This window comes from Corvus moneduloides, chromosome 8, assembly GCF_009650955.1.
Source record: "Corvus moneduloides isolate bCorMon1 chromosome 8, bCorMon1.pri, whole genome shotgun sequence".
NCBI classification, from domain to species: Eukaryota; Metazoa; Chordata; class Aves; order Passeriformes; family Corvidae; genus Corvus; species Corvus moneduloides.
In genome coordinates this window covers 27176973-27193776 of record NC_045483.1, presented here as the reverse complement: position 1 = coordinate 27193776, position 16804 = coordinate 27176973, and the positions used below count along the sequence as shown (strand labels likewise).

The 16804-nt window shown below is 39.6% G+C and overlaps 3 protein-coding genes across 11 annotated transcripts in view; 2 read left to right on the top strand and 1 right to left on the bottom strand.

Annotated features, from left to right (window-relative positions):
- Positions 1-4731, top strand: part of SHLD2 (shieldin complex subunit 2) — a 29909-nt gene extending 25178 nt beyond the window's left edge. For 7 of the 8 annotated variants that reach the window (XM_032115856.1, XM_032115857.1, XM_032115854.1 and 4 more), the window contains 4 exons: positions 721-927; positions 1780-2014; positions 3586-3701; positions 4283-4731. In XM_032115856.1, coding sequence (XP_031971747.1) covers positions 721-927; positions 1780-2014; positions 3586-3701; positions 4283-4455 — 731 coding nt within the window. In that variant the 3' untranslated portion in view covers positions 4456-4731. The remainder of the gene's footprint in view (positions 1-720; positions 928-1779; positions 2015-3585; positions 3702-4282) is intronic. The other variant, XM_032115859.1, reaches the window with a different exon arrangement.
- Positions 4732-4837: 106 nt separating this feature from the next.
- Positions 4838-16804, top strand: part of GPRIN2 (G protein regulated inducer of neurite outgrowth 2) — a 46114-nt gene continuing 34147 nt past the window's right edge. The window contains exons 1-2 of the mRNA XM_032115862.1: positions 4838-6546; positions 12083-12207. The gene's annotated coding sequence lies outside the window, so the exon portion shown is untranslated. The remainder of the gene's footprint in view (positions 6547-12082; positions 12208-16804) is intronic.
- On the bottom strand, positions 6865-16401 carry SYT15 (synaptotagmin 15). Of its 2 annotated transcripts, none has more exons than XM_032115865.1 (8): positions 16155-16401; positions 12814-13012; positions 11998-12140; positions 11173-11468; positions 10192-10362; positions 9557-9677; positions 8340-8523; positions 6865-7250 (listed from the first exon to the last, which is right to left on the bottom strand). In XM_032115865.1, the coding sequence occupies exons 1-8, from the start codon at positions 16387-16389 to the stop codon at positions 7175-7177; spliced, it is 1425 nt and encodes a 474-aa protein (XP_031971756.1). In that variant the 5' UTR covers positions 16390-16401; the 3' UTR covers positions 6865-7174. The 2 variants fall into 2 exon arrangements, with proteins under 2 accessions (XP_031971756.1, XP_031971755.1); XM_032115864.1 differs by having other exon boundaries at positions 8344-8523.

Here is a 16804-nt window from a genome sequence, read left to right as displayed (position 1 = left end):
TGGAAGTTGATGAATAACATGATTTTTTTCTTTGAGACGTTGCCATCATTAGAGCTGACAACAAATTTCAGAGCTGGTTTCTTTTTCAAAAGGCTGAGTTGTCTTGACAGCTGAGTTTGGTAGAGGTGCAATGAAATTTCCGTTATGGGACATCTCATGCCAAGTTTATAGGGAAAGGGAAGGAAAAACCTTACATATCAGACTTGAAATGAAGTTACCAGAGCTGACCATATGAGCATGTGTTTGTCACTGTTATCCCCAGGGAGACGAGAAGAATCACGCCATAGCAGGTCAGATGATATGGCCGAAGCAGAGCTAAGACCACGTTTAATGGGAAGCTCATCTTTTATAGTGTGGTTTGCAATAAAGAAATTACATGATTGGCCTATTCACCCACCACCTCTCAAGGTGATAGGTTGAGCCCTATAACGCCCATCTGTAAATATTATTTTTCCATGTACCCAAAACAATATGCAGTTCTCATAACAACTATGCAGCTGCCAAGAGTTTACTTTTCTCTAACTGCTTTTTCATGAGAGACTGCGTGAGAATGAAAGCTTCTCACAGTTTTCCTGTGAAGCTGCGAGAAGCTCTCTACCAGCTTTTTAGCACCCACAGGTGATCTCATGTTTTTCTCAATCATGGAAGTAACCTTGGCTTGCTGGAAATGAACCACAGTATAGAAAGTAAGCTCTTCTGTTTGCTTTTTTTGTCCTTTAGATCACATATGGGACTTCAAATACCTTCTTGTCCAACATAGTTCTGTCTCAGGTGACTTGGAACTGCATACAACTCCCTGGTCATCCTGTGAGTGCTTGTTTGATGATGACAAAAGGGCAGTTGAATTTAAAGAAAAGTTTCAGAAAAGTCAAACATCCCTCATGGAGTTGACAAGGCTCTCAGCACATTTGGAGGAAAAATGCTCAGGTAAATGTTATCCATAGCTCTGTAATGTCTGTTGTGCCATGCATAAGTAGGCTAAATAGATGCTATGTTGATGAAGTAAGACAGTTGGTCTTTAAGGTAGCCCAGATCTGGGATTCTGAATTTATTCTGGAGGCTGCTGCTCTGTACTTGGCCAAACTGAATGTTCCATACTTGGCCATACAATGAACCCAGTGGAGAGATAGGTGTGGTGTGTGGTGCCATGCAAAGACAGCTTTGGAGCACAAGGAGAAATGCTGACTTTTGTTGTCCACACCAACCAGTTTAGTAATGATGTGACTAATTACTGAAAGTTTGTCAGTCTTTCTCCAAAACTAGTACTCTCTAAAGCAAAGTAGCTGCTGCTATTGAAAACTTCTTAAAAACAAACAAGACATTTTACACAGTCATCCCCTCCCAGATAAACCTAGAAGATTGCTATGGTTGGCATTAAATTCTAGGAAATGATTAAAGTTGTTGTTGCAGCATTTAATTTAAATATAAAAGTGAAAAGCTAAGTTGTTAAAGCTGTGCTTTTCAGTACCTCTGAAAGAGTGGGAAGAAAATCACTTGGAAATTCTTTGCACAATTTTTGTCTCTTATTCAGGCACCTTCTATAGTGGCATCTACTAAAATAGTACCTGAAAATGTAGTACTTTTATACATCTAAAAATAATATTTAGCCACAAGGATTTTTCACTGCATAAAATATCTCTAAAAGTTTGAACATGTGTTAACAAAGGGGAAAAAGTTGAAGAAGTTTTTGATAGGAATTTTGGTTTTAAATCAGCTGTAGCCCATGCTTTTGCTTTCAGTTTAAGTGAAACTTAATTTGTATTTGAATTGTTTTTGTAGGAGTGATTCAAGTGAAAGCCCATATCTTAGAACTGAAGTTTACCATTTCCACTGGTCAGTACAAGCAACTCATCTTCTCTGCTGACACTTCACTGGAGTGTGTTTTGGCTTCTCTGCCTATGATCACATATTCAGGTTGTGCCAAATGTGGTCTGGAACTACAGGCAGATGAGAACATGATCTACAAGCAGTGTATTAGATGTTTGCCATACAACAAAGTCAAAACATTCTACAGGTAAATAAAGAAAAAACAAAATAATGTGTATTATTAGGGAGGTAAATTTTCTCCATTTTAACTTGCCCCATATATCAAATTCTTCATTTAAGGTGTGGTTAACAATCCCTGTCTTTCTAATGAATTTTCAAGTTGTTGTTCGTGAATTGCTGTATTATATTGTCATAATTTATGCATGACATTCTTAGTTTAAACCTAACTTCTTAATTTCTTTGAATACTATGTCATACAGGAATGATGGTTACCCAATACTGTGTCAGATAAAGCTAAGATGGAGTAGAAGCTTGAGGACCAAAGGAAAACTCCTCGAGAATCTTGTTCCAGCCTAAATCTGAAATCATGTGAATGCACAAGCATATTTTTAAACTGATTAGTCAGTTTCAGCTGTGCAGAAATAATATTGACAAATGTTTTCAATAAACATTCTTGGAGAGCAGAGGTAGTGAGTTATCACCAGATGGCACTGTGAGACACACATATTCACACTTAGAGAAAATAAACTAAGGGGATCCAGTTGATGTAGGTACATCTTTATTAACTAATTGTTCAATTCTCACATTTATCTTGGGCTTTTGAAATGTAATTATCAGAGTGACTAGAAAGACATGTAGCTAGAGAATGTTAATTGAGACAACCATGGAAATAATAGAATTCTAGAATATGTAAATTTTCCATCTCAAATTTTTCTCAAATTCTATCTAAACTCTTTCATAGTGAGTTTAATGAATCACTGACTTAAATACTAGTATCCTATTTATCTAACCAAGTAGTGACTTAGTATTTTCCTCTAAGCAAAACAGTCTTGCATCTTTAAGTTTATGTGCTCTTTGTTTTCCTGTGAGGGAGGATTAAGTGCAAAGAGTTTCTTTTCTTAGCTGAGAAGGTTCCCCCAGTCTTTCATAAGACTATAACATCTCAGTGAGCATAAAGGACCTCAATTTGCTCCTGCACAAGACGTGGTAGAAAAATGATAAGGATTTCCAATATTTGTATTCTCAGCATGTGAACACATCTAGATGTAGAACTTACATGCCCAGCTTTTTCAGAGAAAAGTATTTCATTTTTGCACTGAAATTTTCCTCTGATTAGTTTGGAGTATTTCCAAGGAGGGATTTTTATTTGTTCAGTGGTTTGTGGAAACATTTGGTATTTGTTATAGTACAAGAGATATACCTTGGTATTATGTGGCTATAAAGTGATTTGTTAGGCTAGGTAATATTGAGTGATGCTGATACAGATGGTACAATTCCAAGTGATGCACCTAAGCTTATCTCCCTACTTTGCATTCCCACCACCTCCCTGGTAGTGGGATCCATGACCATCCTAACAATTAAACAATGAAAAATTTCCTTCTAATGTCTAATCTGAGTCTCCTGTCTCAGTTTAAGGCCATTTCCTTATGTATTCCTCAAACTGATTCCAATGCTATAGATTTGACAGATGAGTCATTTTTCTATTTCTTGGTATTATGTTGCAGAGTAAGATTAATCTATAGTGCTTTCAAAAATTTTGCTTCAATAGGAAACAAAACATAGCAGGTAACTTTCATGAAACTTTGTTTTCTCATCTAGACCTACTTTGATGACAGTAGAAGATGAAGGATATGAAATTTATGTTCATGTGGTGTCTGAGTTGATGGAAAAAATCTTCCTCAATATTCCTGCAGACTGGCTGAAGAGATTAGTAGGTACTGTTTCATGAATTACTTGTCCTAGAAACAGGCAGCGAAGTTCACAATGGAAGCAAAATTTTTAATCATTGACAATTTAAAAAAACCCTAAACAACCAACATCAAAGAATATTTCAGTGGCTGTCTGACAGACTCAGAGTTTCAGAGGAGAGGTTGCAGCAACAGGAGGTGAGATGGTGTGAATGCCTATTATATAACTAAATTGTTGTAGTTATATACCTAAATATTCGATAACTAAATGGATTCCTTATGTGCAAAATAGAATCTCTCAGGAGCTTTTGGAACTGGCATGTTTTTGTGCTGTGAAATACTAGGCTGTGTTTCAGACAAGCTTCACTTAATACATCCTGTTTGACTTGAGAAGTGTTTTATGTGATTCACAGGTGTTAACAGTTCCATGAGAAACAGGCTCAGCTCGTTGGTTTTTTTTAAAAGTAATTAAAAATAAAAGCTAATTTTCTATTCAGATGTTGAACTACACTTCCAGTAATTCAGTGGAGCTTGTGTGGAGGTAGAGCTTGAATGTTAGGTGCTCTTGTGAAAATCAAGTGTAAATTGAATTGTTCTGTGTTTTGCAGTGCCCTCTTCAGATATAACCTACAGCACAATAGTAGCAGATCTGTGTCATTCACTGCTGGCAGATACAGAAGCATCCTATTTGCTGGAAATCAGAAGCCACTTCGTGCTAGATGAGAACAGCTATCCTTTGCAAAAGGATTTCCATCTGCTAAATTTTCATCCTGATCTGTGAGCTCTGCACTAACTGAGTAACAAAGACCATAAGGACACACAGATGGGAAGCAGAAGAAAAATGACTTAGCTGAAGGAAGCAAATCTCTTAAAAAAATGATAATAAAGGATTTTGGTTTTAACTTACAAAAAAGCAAAACCATCAAAAGGACTGGTATGGAATATCTGCTGGTAGTGTATACTGCTGGAGTAATACTGATGAATTTTCATAAAGTATATTTTTATACATGTATTTTTATGTTAATAATTATGTTAATAAACTCCAACAATTTCTTCAGTATCTGTTTTCCTTTTTCTCCTCAGAAAAATTCACTACTATTGAGGGACTTAATTTTCCTCAGACCTGGCAGATTAGAGGAAGACAGACAGAATTCAGTAATACTTTAGTTACATGATTTTTGTTTGATTTATCCCATATGCTATCTGTAGCTTGGTCTTTTTGTTTTGCTGTTGTGGTTGCTTTCCTTCTTTTAACAGCAGAATTTTTGCCATTTACCCTCAGCAATTTTGCTGCTGTTCTTTTCTCCTGTAAAACAGAACTGTCTTGTAATCAATCATTCCTCCTCCTTCAGCTCAAGGCAAGTCTCAAGCACAAGATCAGATGGATGTTATATAAAAGGTGATAGGTAAAAACATTTGCTCCATTATATGATAGTTAAAACCACTGTATTAGAACTCCTTATTTGATGATGTTTCTCACTTTGAAATAGCTCTTGTTCAGGAAGAGTCAAAAAGGGCCTTTGTCATATGCTTCACTTGGGTGACCATGAGCACAAATACGTTGGTAAGTGCACTAGAATATGTTTCTTCACAAGTTAGCTGAAATTATTGAACACACAAGGTGGAAGTATTGCTAGTTGAATGTATAAGAAGAAAAGAGGACCATACTGTACATAAGTCAGACAGGTGACTTCCCACTTCAGAGGTATTTGTTAACAGACACTGTTCATTACATGCTTCTTCCTGCACAACCTCATAAACCAACTGTCTGAAACACTTCTAACAGCTTACTTTTAAGATCTTTATTGTATGATATAAGTCATAAAGAACAAAATTTATTTGGTAAAATTATTTTATTCTAGTAATATGTAAACTGTATAATAACTGTGTAGTTTTTTTTCCCAGAGCAAACATGATAACTCTGCTTATCACATTGGTTTGCAGTAGTTTTGTGGTACTGAAATTTGAATACAGCTCTTTGGGGTTTAGGGTGCTGGTATTACTCCTTTAGTAAAGATATAATGAGGGTTGAATACTTTGTAAAATTCAGTTTAATGTAATGAGTTTAGGTTCATCTTGTATCCAGTGGTGCAATTAGCAAGACAGACTGAGGGCACCATGTAACATATCAGATGGTGGATCAGGGAAGTCTGTTACCTCACAATTCCTGTGGTATCATTCGTAACATTTCCTTTAGGTAATAACAATATTGTCAAAATGGAAAGTGGTTTCATCTCCCCAGAGAAGCCTAATATTTTTAAGATATTGAGTTAATTAATACTGTGTCCTGTTTGAAAGGAAGTTGGTTTGATTTCAGCTGTAGAGGTTATGGTCCTCTTGAAACGTCGTTGTGCAAAATGTTTTGCTGCAGTAGTCTGTGTGTCTGGTTTATGACTGTACAGTGTGAAGGGTACAGAGCTCAGGTCCCCAGTGAACAATCAAGAAGAGAAGAATGTCCTATTTTGTTTTGATTAAGAATAACTGCTCTGAACTATTTTATAGAGCAGTAATTTACTTAATGAAGAAGATTCTACTACTGAAGCAGACACATGCCCAGGGGGCTTAAGCTAATCGGATTTTCAGTGTAAGAATGGTCATACTAGGTCATACCCAAGGCTCTTGTAATCAATGCTCTGTCTCCAGCAGAGATGTGGTTAGAGAGAAATATATAAGGACAGAACCTCCTCTTACTGTCTCAGAGTATTCCAGTACTCCAGTACTGGAATAGCCTCCAGTCACTTGTGACTCCATGACTTCTCTGCTTGTTCCTTAGTGTCAACACAAAGTGCTGTTGTTGGGGTCAGCTGAAAACATTGAACTGAGTTACTGTAGGAAATACACCGTGCTGAGGGATGTGAACAGCTGCTTCTAGGTATGTGGCCAGTAAACAGTTCCTTCACCCTTCCTGTTCAAAAGAGGCTTTAAATATAATGCTGCTATTTTAAATAAGTTCTACATGTGTCAGTCAGTATCTTTTGGGCTTTGTCTGTTTTGGCATGCTCACTGGGCTTCTCTCAGCTTTGATGAAGCTGTTGTGGTGATGCGGTGCAGTGGACAGATAGGCCTGCTGTCATCACTGGCAATTCTTTGGTCATTTTGGGCTCTATCTACATGACACGTGATCATTTGTGCCCAGAACTCATGACTAGGAAGCGGAATTTACTAGTCAAAATAACCAATACTATGAGAGCATGGTTGGCTTGCTGTTTTATTTACTGTGCTGTGTGTTAATTTAATTGAACATATATTTCGAATAGAGGAAAGAGAGAGTTCCAGCCTACCAGGGACCAAATCTTTTATTTGTATTTGGTCTAGGAAATAATGTATTTTATCCTTTTCTACTTAGGGTACAAACTCTTAGCAAATATTTTTGTACCCTTTAGGTGAGAAAGATAGTAAGAGCTTTTCCATGTGAAGGTTGGTGGTTTCTCAGTGCTGTTCACGTGCTGTGGCAGAGAGCATGCCATCGTTTAACCAGCTCCTTGGGCTTGCTGATCATCTCATTCCAGTGTTCCAGTTCTTTGCCACGGGTGTACATGAAAGGCCCAACTACTACTCGTCCCAGCAGAAGTGTTTCTGGGAAAAAAGAAAGCAGTTAGTGATGAACACCTGTGATGCTTCTCTGAAATCCTCGCCTAAATTAGAATATCAACCTATATTTCTCCAAGTAATGTCTGTTCTGAAAGTTATTTTTAAACCAAAATATTCATCAAGGAAATGACTCTGGATTTCAGGTTCTGTAGCTTCTACCTGCTAAGGTTCAGCATTGAAAGGTACTGCAGTAAGTGGGTATTTACTCAGTGCAGGCCTGTCGTTTTGCCTGCAGTTAAACAAAAATGTGTTCAAGGCACAAATATCTGTATGTGCCCTGCCCCTTTACCTCAGGTTTACTGTGGAAGTGTGCCCTAATTTTGGGTTGCATCAGCAACCTCAGTAGGATTCATATGACGCTGTGACTTGGGAAAAAATGAACGCAGTTACTGAGACAGCTGGGAGCTGTAATGTGGGTTGCCACTGACCCCCCTCTGCCAAGGAGCAGATTGTTTCTTCATGTCTGGACTTTTCGGCTATGAATGGGGAAAATTATTGAGATCATATTTGTACTGCAGGGAAGATGTTTTTCTTCTGACCACTGTAAATGTTGAATTCTGATTTGCTTCTCTAAGCAGAATTCCTTAATGGATTCTCTAACAATTAGTAAGAGGCCTCAAGCATGAGGTTTTCTGCCAGGGAATGGGGATGTTTGCTAATCTCTCTTTCTTCTTTGTCACTGCTTGAACTGCTGAGAGAATTAAAATCCCTATTCCTCTTTTAAATTTGCTTAGAAAGAGTGAGTGGCCACAAAATTTTGGAGGTTGTGTTCATATAAGCTTGTCTTAATAGGATACTGGAATGAAACAAAAGCACAGCACCTTATACTGACATTGATTAGTCTACAGGGATTTTTATTCACGTCTTCCATGAAATTTATCTTTAGCCTCTAAAAGAGAGACATATGCTTAACTCAAGTAAGTTGTTCTGCTTTTAAAGAGACAGCTTTTGTAATACCCCAGCACTCTTATATGTTTTATGATTATTGCTGAAAAGGAATTAGTTCCTCTCAGGTTTAAATATATCTCAGATATGTAAGAGATTTGACACCTTGACTGTAATAATTTATGTAACTTACTTTCTCCTTTGTTACTCTGGAGCACAGATAGACTCAGGCTTGCTGTATCCAGCTCTGTCTGATCTGCCTTGAAACTGAAGGTTTCATTGTACACAGGATTGGGAGTTCCCAGAAGAACTGCTGTCTTTTTGCTTTTGATGAATTTATTATGGTTCATTAGTGAGACTTTGACATACACACCTTGGAGAAAAAGAAATTCAAGAAGAAAAGACCTCTTTAAGAGGCAGTTGGGAGACAGCTTAAGGAATTTCTTCCTTTCAGGAGTCAGTATCAAGTATAAAATCAGATTGTGAGAGATCCATGGAACACACATGCCAGCATAACATGAAGCAGGGAGTACGCAAAGTACTGAGGGTGCAGTTTTGCAATGCGCTTTCCAATTTAAGTGCTGTTAAAATAAGCAGCCTTATTCTTACCCTGCATCCTTGATCTTACATTTCTGTGCTTTCCCTTCATCTGATGGAGGCTTAATTTATTCCATCAAAAAGACTTCATAGTTGATGAGCGTATATAGAGGACTAAACCTCTTTTCTTTTTAAATGGTAGGTGTATTTTGCATTTATATTGTTTAGCTTCAAAGCCCTGCAAGAAATCACTACAGACTGAAATACAAGTTGATTCTTCCATCTGTTTTTGCTTTGAGTGTTTAGATTTTAAACAGCATTTTGAGGTAAACTCTGAGTCCAAGGACACATGAGTATGATATACCAGAAAAAGCCCTCTGCACTAAGGGAGAAAATTGTGACTCCATGCCATGGTCCTTTGAACAATAGCCAGGCTGTCCTAAAATAGGATTTTTTTTTTCCCAACTCAGTTTTTCCCAGGACAGCTGTTCAGCATAAGTAGTTGTCCTGCAGCTGTTACCTCTGGGAATTGGACTTGAGGCAACTGTTAATGTCAATATCCCCTGAAATGCTGCCTTCTCTGGACTGTGTGCAGCAAAAGAATGTTACTCACTGTACTATAAAAGGAGATAAATGTTGCCACTGATTGCCACAGGACAAACCATTTATTATGAAACAAACCCCAAACATAGCAGAACTAAGCTATCAAAATCTAATTGCCCCAGGGCAAAATACGGCTTGTTTCCACTCAAATCACCAGGATGTTAATATGTTCCTGTCAGAGTCTCACAGCACAAGCCTGGGTGGACAGATGAGGAAGGAGCAAATAGGAATTGTGGAGCTGATAGCAGGGAGGAAATCCCACTTACCAACAGCAGGGCTTTCCTCCTGGAGCTTTAATCCCCTTGCCCTCAGAACCACCACAGTGAGACGGCCCAGGTAGTCATTGTAGCTCAGGGAGAACTGGATATCACCATACTCTGAAGGAGGCTTTGGAAGTAGAACACCACATGTCAGATATATCTGAGAAACTCTCTTGTCACATGGACAAATGGGGAGAAAAATCCTTCTTCATATTAATGGTTTCTGTCACACTAAGGCATGTGGGTGAATTGTAATGGCTTTAGTTATGCTGTTGTAACATTTGATGGAACTGATTAATCAGCCTTCCTAAGCCTCAGAATTACTCTTTCCCAGGTGGTATCTATTTCCTTGCCTCTTCAGCCTTTTTCTGCTCTTAGTAATTCAAAAGAGAAGCAAATAACAAAACTTCTTACGTAACTACCTCCTAATTCATGTGACTTTTTCCAAGCAGCTGGGTAATCCTTTTACAACAGCTATGGATCTGCAGGTTGGTAAGATGGGAATTTAGGTTCCAAATGTTTATAAAGTACTTTTGCATTTTAAGTACTTGGTAGAACATAATTGTACTTCAGCTATATCCTTCCAATGCTTGTAAAGATGACAGAAGTTCCACAGTGCCAAGCAGCCTGGTGTCACATACCTCCAAGTTTTCTTTCTCCAGATCTCTCCATATGACTAGTTTGTTGTCCTCAGTTAATGCTTCATTTTTTAGTGGGAATATAACTTGGCCTAGGAGATGATGCTTCTTCTGTTTATCAACATGATAAACCAAAAACTTAAGTGTCCTTTGTAGCAACATTTTACTGGAAACCTGTACAGGAAAAGGAAGAATATAATAATAATTTTAAAACATCTGACACTTTTCTGCTCTAGCATGACTTCAAAGGAAATATTTTTCAAAGTGTTTTAAGTGTAGGTGGAGATTTCCTTTAATTATTTGAAGTCTACTTTTTAAATTTGCCTTTAGCTATGCAGAAGTCAAGATCCAAGCTAAAATACTATGAGTTCATTTGAAAGCTGTGAAGTTCATTGGTGGTTTTTCAGCTCACATGGATCTAGTGCTATGTGATGTGTTCACTTTCAGACACAAACGTTTAGAATCTGTAAACATTTTTTCAGTTGTCTGAAATACAACCTTTTTTTTTGTTTTAAAGCTTTTGTCTTGTGATGTGTGCTAAAAGCCTCTTAGCATGGGAAGCCAAGCTTTACAGTACTATACAAATAGCAGCCCAGACATACCTCCCAAGTTCTGCTGTCTAGCCTGCTTGCACAGCAAAGATACTGAAAGCTGTGAAAGCATTAGATCAGTATTGGCTCCATCCGGACTTCAAGAACTGCTGGGCAGAACTGTTCAGCTGTAGTTCAAACTGGAGCTTTCGTTATTCCCAGGGCAAGTTTTGGAATCCTTAACTTTGGTTCAAACCAGAGTAAGATCAGTTCTGGAGCCATACATTTCTGTAGCCCTGGATCTCCAGAAGCCCCAGAAAAAATCCTGTCTCTGATGGAAACAACTTCTATCTTGGTAAAAGCATTGTGAACACTAATTTTCTACAAACATGTACTGTAGTTTGACAAGTTAATATTTGCAAACAAAAATCTGCCTCATCAAAAGGGAAAGTACCTGGAAAACAAAGTTTTCATCAAACCGCGGGTTAAGAGTTTTACGTTTTGTTTTGGACTGCAGGTAGCTTCTTTCATCAGGTAGCAGGTAGATTTTCACAAATGGACTACAGGAATCAGCAGGAGGCTGCAGCTTCCTGACTTTGATCAAGGAGACGAGGAGCCTTTCTGACTCTTGCTCGTATTCTATGGAGAACCAGAGGCGGCCAATGTTGCCATCAGGAAAATCTGTTTCACTTTTGTCTTCAGGAAATTTGTACAGGTCTGGGTTAATGGTCCCTACAACATAAGCTCCAGCTTCAAGAAAAGACAAAACAAGCACCCTCAGATTAGTCTCAAGAAGCATTGCCGGCCTTTTTATAACCACTCCTGTATTAGGGCAAATCAGATTAATCTCTTTATTAACAATCAATTTTTTGTAAGAATTTCATGTTTTATTTCTTTTTCCCTCAACTTTGGGGGAGTAATTGTAGGCTGCACCACTTTTCTTTCTCTGATTTCTGTGATTGTACCTTGTTAGTTCTAGCTATTTGTTGTTGCAGTCTGCAACTGGTGATTCTGCTGTTTCTGGGGTCAGCAGACACTTCCTGGCCTTTACAAAACATGGGAGTAGAGATTGCTTTGTCTGCCAAGGTACAGCACTGGGACCAAAATGACTACATTCTCGTCCAATTCTTATATATAAAAAACAAAAATGCAGAGAGCATTTAGGGCTTGTGCTGTGGAATGCTATGTCTGGTGTGCCCCCAAGAAATATGTTCATAATAATAAAGCCACCCTTTAAAGGAATACCCTTAAAGATAGTCCCATTTTTGCAATGCCATACCCAAAGAATGAAATGATGACCGTGCCCCAGGCTGAGGGGTCATGTAGGGGTCACTGTCTTCCTGAACCTGTTCTTCATTTTTCAGGTGAATCCAATCTCGCCCATGCAGTGTTGGTGGAATGATAAATGGAACACTTCTGGATCTGCTCAAGACAACAGCACCTGTTGACTCTTCTGGTTTAAATGTGGAAACCAAACTTGGTAACAGTAGTAAGTTTACTGTTCTTATGTCACAATGTAAAAATTCTACAGACATGCAAAGGTAAAAATGTTAAATATCCATTGTTTTGCAATTGATTTTATTTGTTTAATGCATAAAAATCCAGTGAGGTACATTAGATCTTAATTCTTCTGACAGATTCTTCTCTTTCCCCCTTTCCTTCCCTTTAGAATTTATCCTTCAGAGGAAATGAGGGATTAACTGCAGCTGCTTGTTTTAGAGCCCAGACCCCCTGCAATGACTAATTCTCTAAGAGAGTCTCCTTCCTGAACTGAAGTCCTATTGTTTTTGTTATTAGACTAGAAATTACTCTGGAACATAGTCTGGGTTTGTCTAAATAACAGGTAAAGCTATCCATGCACCAATCACACTTGAATATATTCTCTCTTTTAAATAAATCGGAATTAATCATCACTTTCGTAGTTAGATTCTCAGTTTCCTAAAGGAACAAAACAGAACATGACTAATGTTTTCATATAATGTAGGGATCTTTATTTCTGTACATGCATATATTTAGATCACCCCCTCATCTGGGATTTGACAAGTTGAAATAAGTTACATAGTGTATGCTTTAAAAACAAAATGAAAATAAGTACCTTGTGCTTTTTGGTTGAATTTCAGAATTTGCCTGACCCTGAAAAATGGCATCTGCATTTGTTGTTTTGACAGGATTGATGAGCTTTTTGTAAGAAAAGAGGCGGCAAAATTTTTTCCAGAGCAGATATGCAGTTATTCCAAGGAGAACAAATAAAAGGATCCCTCCTATTACACCTCCAGCCACAGCAACTGCTTGTTCTGTTCAAACATAAAAGCACATAAAACATCATAGGAAGATCAAAGTTAAGTATGCATTGGGTGTAGACAGGAATATTAAAGCTAACAAATGCATTCCAAAATGGTTTTTAAAAGAAGCATTCAGCTCATGTGCACATCTTTGTTTTGTTATAGCATGGTGCAACACCTAAGGACGTGTGACAATGGCAGTAACAGATCACAGTGTTCAGATGCGCTGGCAGTTATTGCAGTGTAAGAGACTGCATGAAAAAACCCCAAACCCCAAAGAATTGTTCAGGCTCTTTTTTTTGCATTAGCATTTACTGTAGCATGGCAGAAGTGCTAGAGCTTGCATAACAGAAGAAAAAGAGAACCCAGGAGCACCTAATATGAAAGGTACCATTATTTTGGTTTGGTTTGCTCTTCCAACTATTCATCTATGTTGAATTGAATCTAGACCCTGGCACAAGGAACAAAGTAAAGCTATGGGTTGTTTTCTTTCTGAGGATGCATGTGTTTCCTGATCTGTGAAGTCAAAGTATCCATTAAACAGTTTCCTGGATCGTGAGTACTTAACGTACAACCAAATCTTGTATAATTACTGTGAACAAGCCAAAACCCAAATAAAACTTAATAAATGTGTTTAATATGAATATGAGAAATTCTGTTGTGAGAATTTCTCATTAGACCAAGGGTAGACAATTGATAAGGGGCTCAGTTCATTGCTTTCACATGTTTGCTGAGAATGGTGGAGTGCAAGGCTGCAAAGATTATTTTGCTCTGTACCTTATACCCAGCCTGCCTTGTCCTACCACTAAGCTAGTACTGGTGCATTGAGTTGTGACTACCAGAATATCCTCTGTCTGAAAATGAGCCTAAACTCCAGAATTACCTTCCACTCTGTAGCCATGGGAGGCAGCTCAGGATCAGCTGAGTACTGGGTGCTGACTGTTCTCAAGGTCTCCTCTGAAACTGAAGTAGCTAAGTGACCTGGCATTTTCTCACAACTGGTATTGACTTTTTTCCTCTTCTCTGCTTTTAGATAGAGTTAACTGTGATTATGCTTTATTCCTTTTTCTTTTTATCTGTCTGTGCTTAGTAGGTACCTTGCAGTTAGCCATCTCTATGCAATGGTACAAGTAAATAAAGACAATACAAGCACAAAATAATCAGTCAACACTAGTGATAGTTTTGAATAATTCAAAACTAATTTCATGTGATTTAATTTATTGATTAGAGCTATAAAGAGTGTGGGAGGTGAGTTGCAAATACATGTATTGCCGATCTTTTTCAGTGTTGCACTATTACAGTGCCATGAAATGTCCTTCAGCTACAGAACACTTAAGTAATTACCTTGTGCTGTAAAATTAACCTGGCCATAGTGCCTCAAAGGCCTTAATCTGATCCTGACTCATTTTCCTGCTTTTGGTAGAGTCAGCAGAGCCAAGCTGGCTTTGCGGCCCCCCTCCAGGTGTGTTGCCCTAGCCCTCTGCAGGAATTGGCTGGCTGCTTCCCTGAGTCACATAATCACTCCTGTTGCCCGGCACCAGCACGGAGCAGCCACCCTGCTCACGGCTGTACCACAGCAACAGCACTCTGCTGTCCTTGCAACTGGTAGGTCCCAGCATTTAGCCAGACTATTAGTACAATCCTTATTCCGAGGAACAGGAAACAAGCACCTATTTGGTATGGGTTAGTATCAATACAGAGACAAGTCTGGTTGTGCCATGTGGGTAAATTGGTTTTCCTTGATTAGAATGCACGGTATGAGGAAATGCATATGAGCATGGGAATTTTTTGTGTTTGTTCCTTTTAGTTTTGTAGGCCATGCTCAAATACATCTTCAGTCAGACTGACATTTTATTGCATCTCAGAAGGCCAGATGCATAAAAAATGCTTTAGTTTAATGCCCATAGTAGAAACTAATGGTTTCCTTCATGTAGGTGCACTATAAAAAGCACAAACGTCTATACAGCTGGTAGTTTTACTGTCTGACATAAGTATCTGAAAGGTTATTTCGAGCAAGCTCAACAGGTCTTTGTTTAACTTGTCCTCTTCATTCACAAGTCTTTGATGCTCTCACCAGCAGTCCTGTATTCCCCTATAGCCAGTTTGTCACCATTTATCATTAAGGACAGTAAGATGAGGAGTGATTTGATTTTGGAGTAGGAGAATGAGTTTCCAGTCTCTTTGTTAATGAGCTTGTATGTACTGAATTTGTTCACTGCAGAATGATGTTAAGTATTTATGACACACCCCATAGCCATTGACTCAAATTCTGGGGTTTTTATAACTTTACATCGTTGTAGATATGAGGTAAAGTTTTACTCATTTCAGTAAAGTTACCTGTAATTTAATGACAGTAAGGAGAATTTGGCTCGCCTTTAGACCATCTTATCTGATTAGATCAGGAACAGAACCAGTGGCTTAGGGCACGATGTAGCACTAGTCACAAAATAGACCACTGAGGTATGTTGAATCCATTGTGTGCAGGGAGAAAATATGTATCTTTATAAATAACTACCTGTCGTCATGAGGAATTGATGTATTGTATCCTGCCGTGGTACAGGATCACGGCAGCAGGAGATGAAGTTGGATCACTTCATCCCCCCCCACCTGAGCCGGGGGACTGTCTCCTGTTGATAGGTACCAGGTTTATCCTAGCACAGAAGAGGTGTTGACAGGCATCCTCTGTCTCCTCTGGGATTACATCCCTTTTTGCTTACTGGCTGCTTAATATGCTTTAAATAAGCTTTACTTAGATTTTGCAGTAAGCCTTTTGGAGTTACGAGCAGCCCGTTCTCCCCCAAGAGTTTTAATCCCTATACAAAGCCACAGTCTAAGCACATGTACAGTGTAAACTAAATAATCGGGGGGAGGGAGGCGGCTAGACTCCTCATCTGGAGCCTGTCTCCAGAGCCGAGCTCTCCTCTGCCAGGCGCTCCGGGCGCTGCCTGCCAGCCCTGCGGTTCCCGGCCGCCTCTTCCCTCGCCGGCTCCGGAGGGAGGCCGGGCAGGTGCCCAGGGACGGGTTTGAGCTGATGCTTTGCGGAGCCTTCCCCAGCGCCAGCGGGGCGGCTGCAGGTGCCCGGCCGGGCGCTGCGGGACGAGCCGGGCACCCCTTCCCTCGCTCGCTCCCTCCCTGCGCGCCCCCCGGCACTTACCGGGCATGGGTGCCGCTGCTCCTGGGGCCCGGGGCGAGTGCTCGCCGCCGCCGTGTCCGAGCGCGGCAGCCCCTCCCCGGCCCGCCCCCGCCGCCCCGCGGGTCGCACGAGGCTGCGAGCAGGAGTTCAGAGAGAGGCATCTCTGGCGCCTGTCGGGAGAAAAGCAAAGGGACCCGTTCGGGAAAGATTCCGCGAGCCCCGGGCCCCCCGAGCCCGGCCGGCGAGGGACAGACATTGCCGAACTTCTGCGGAGGGAGGGCTGGAATCGGGCGGGGAGGTGGCCGTTTTGCTGCATAAATCTTCTGTCAGCCCTAAAAAACCACCTGTGCGACACTGACTGTGGGAGAGAACTCCAAAAACTACAGTTATGCTCAAAAAAGACTTCGGTATTAGTACCTTAATTCTGATTATTCGTGTGGGCAAGAAAGTAGCATACATTTCTTTTATACCTTTAACAAAATATGTAAGCACAAAGGATCACATATCTCCTTAGACATTGCAATTATAGCCTTTCCTATTTGTATTTATGAACGTAATGATCTTTAATCTCTGAAGTGTATAATAAATACAACCAAACAGATCTTACTCATGCATAGTCCGGAGACAAAGTATTTGCCATCACTTCTTGTCCGCTAATGCTTCTTTCACAG

What these genes read in the sequence shown, in the direction of transcription:
- SYT15 (XM_032115864.1), bottom strand. Translation starts at nt 16,389, where the DNA reads ATGTCTGTCCCTCGCCGGCCGGGCTCGGGGGGCCCGGGGCTCGCGGAA. An exon ending in ATGAAAACTTTGTTTTCCAG is followed by an intron (nt 10,363 to 11,172) that starts GTACTTTCCCTT and finishes TTTCCTGTACAG; the next exon opens with GTTTCCAGTAAAATGTTGCT. An exon ending in CCAGAGTAACAAAGGAGAAA is followed by an intron (nt 7,251 to 8,343) that starts GTAAGTTACATA and finishes CTTTTTTCCCAG; the next exon opens with AAACACTTCTGCTGGGACGA.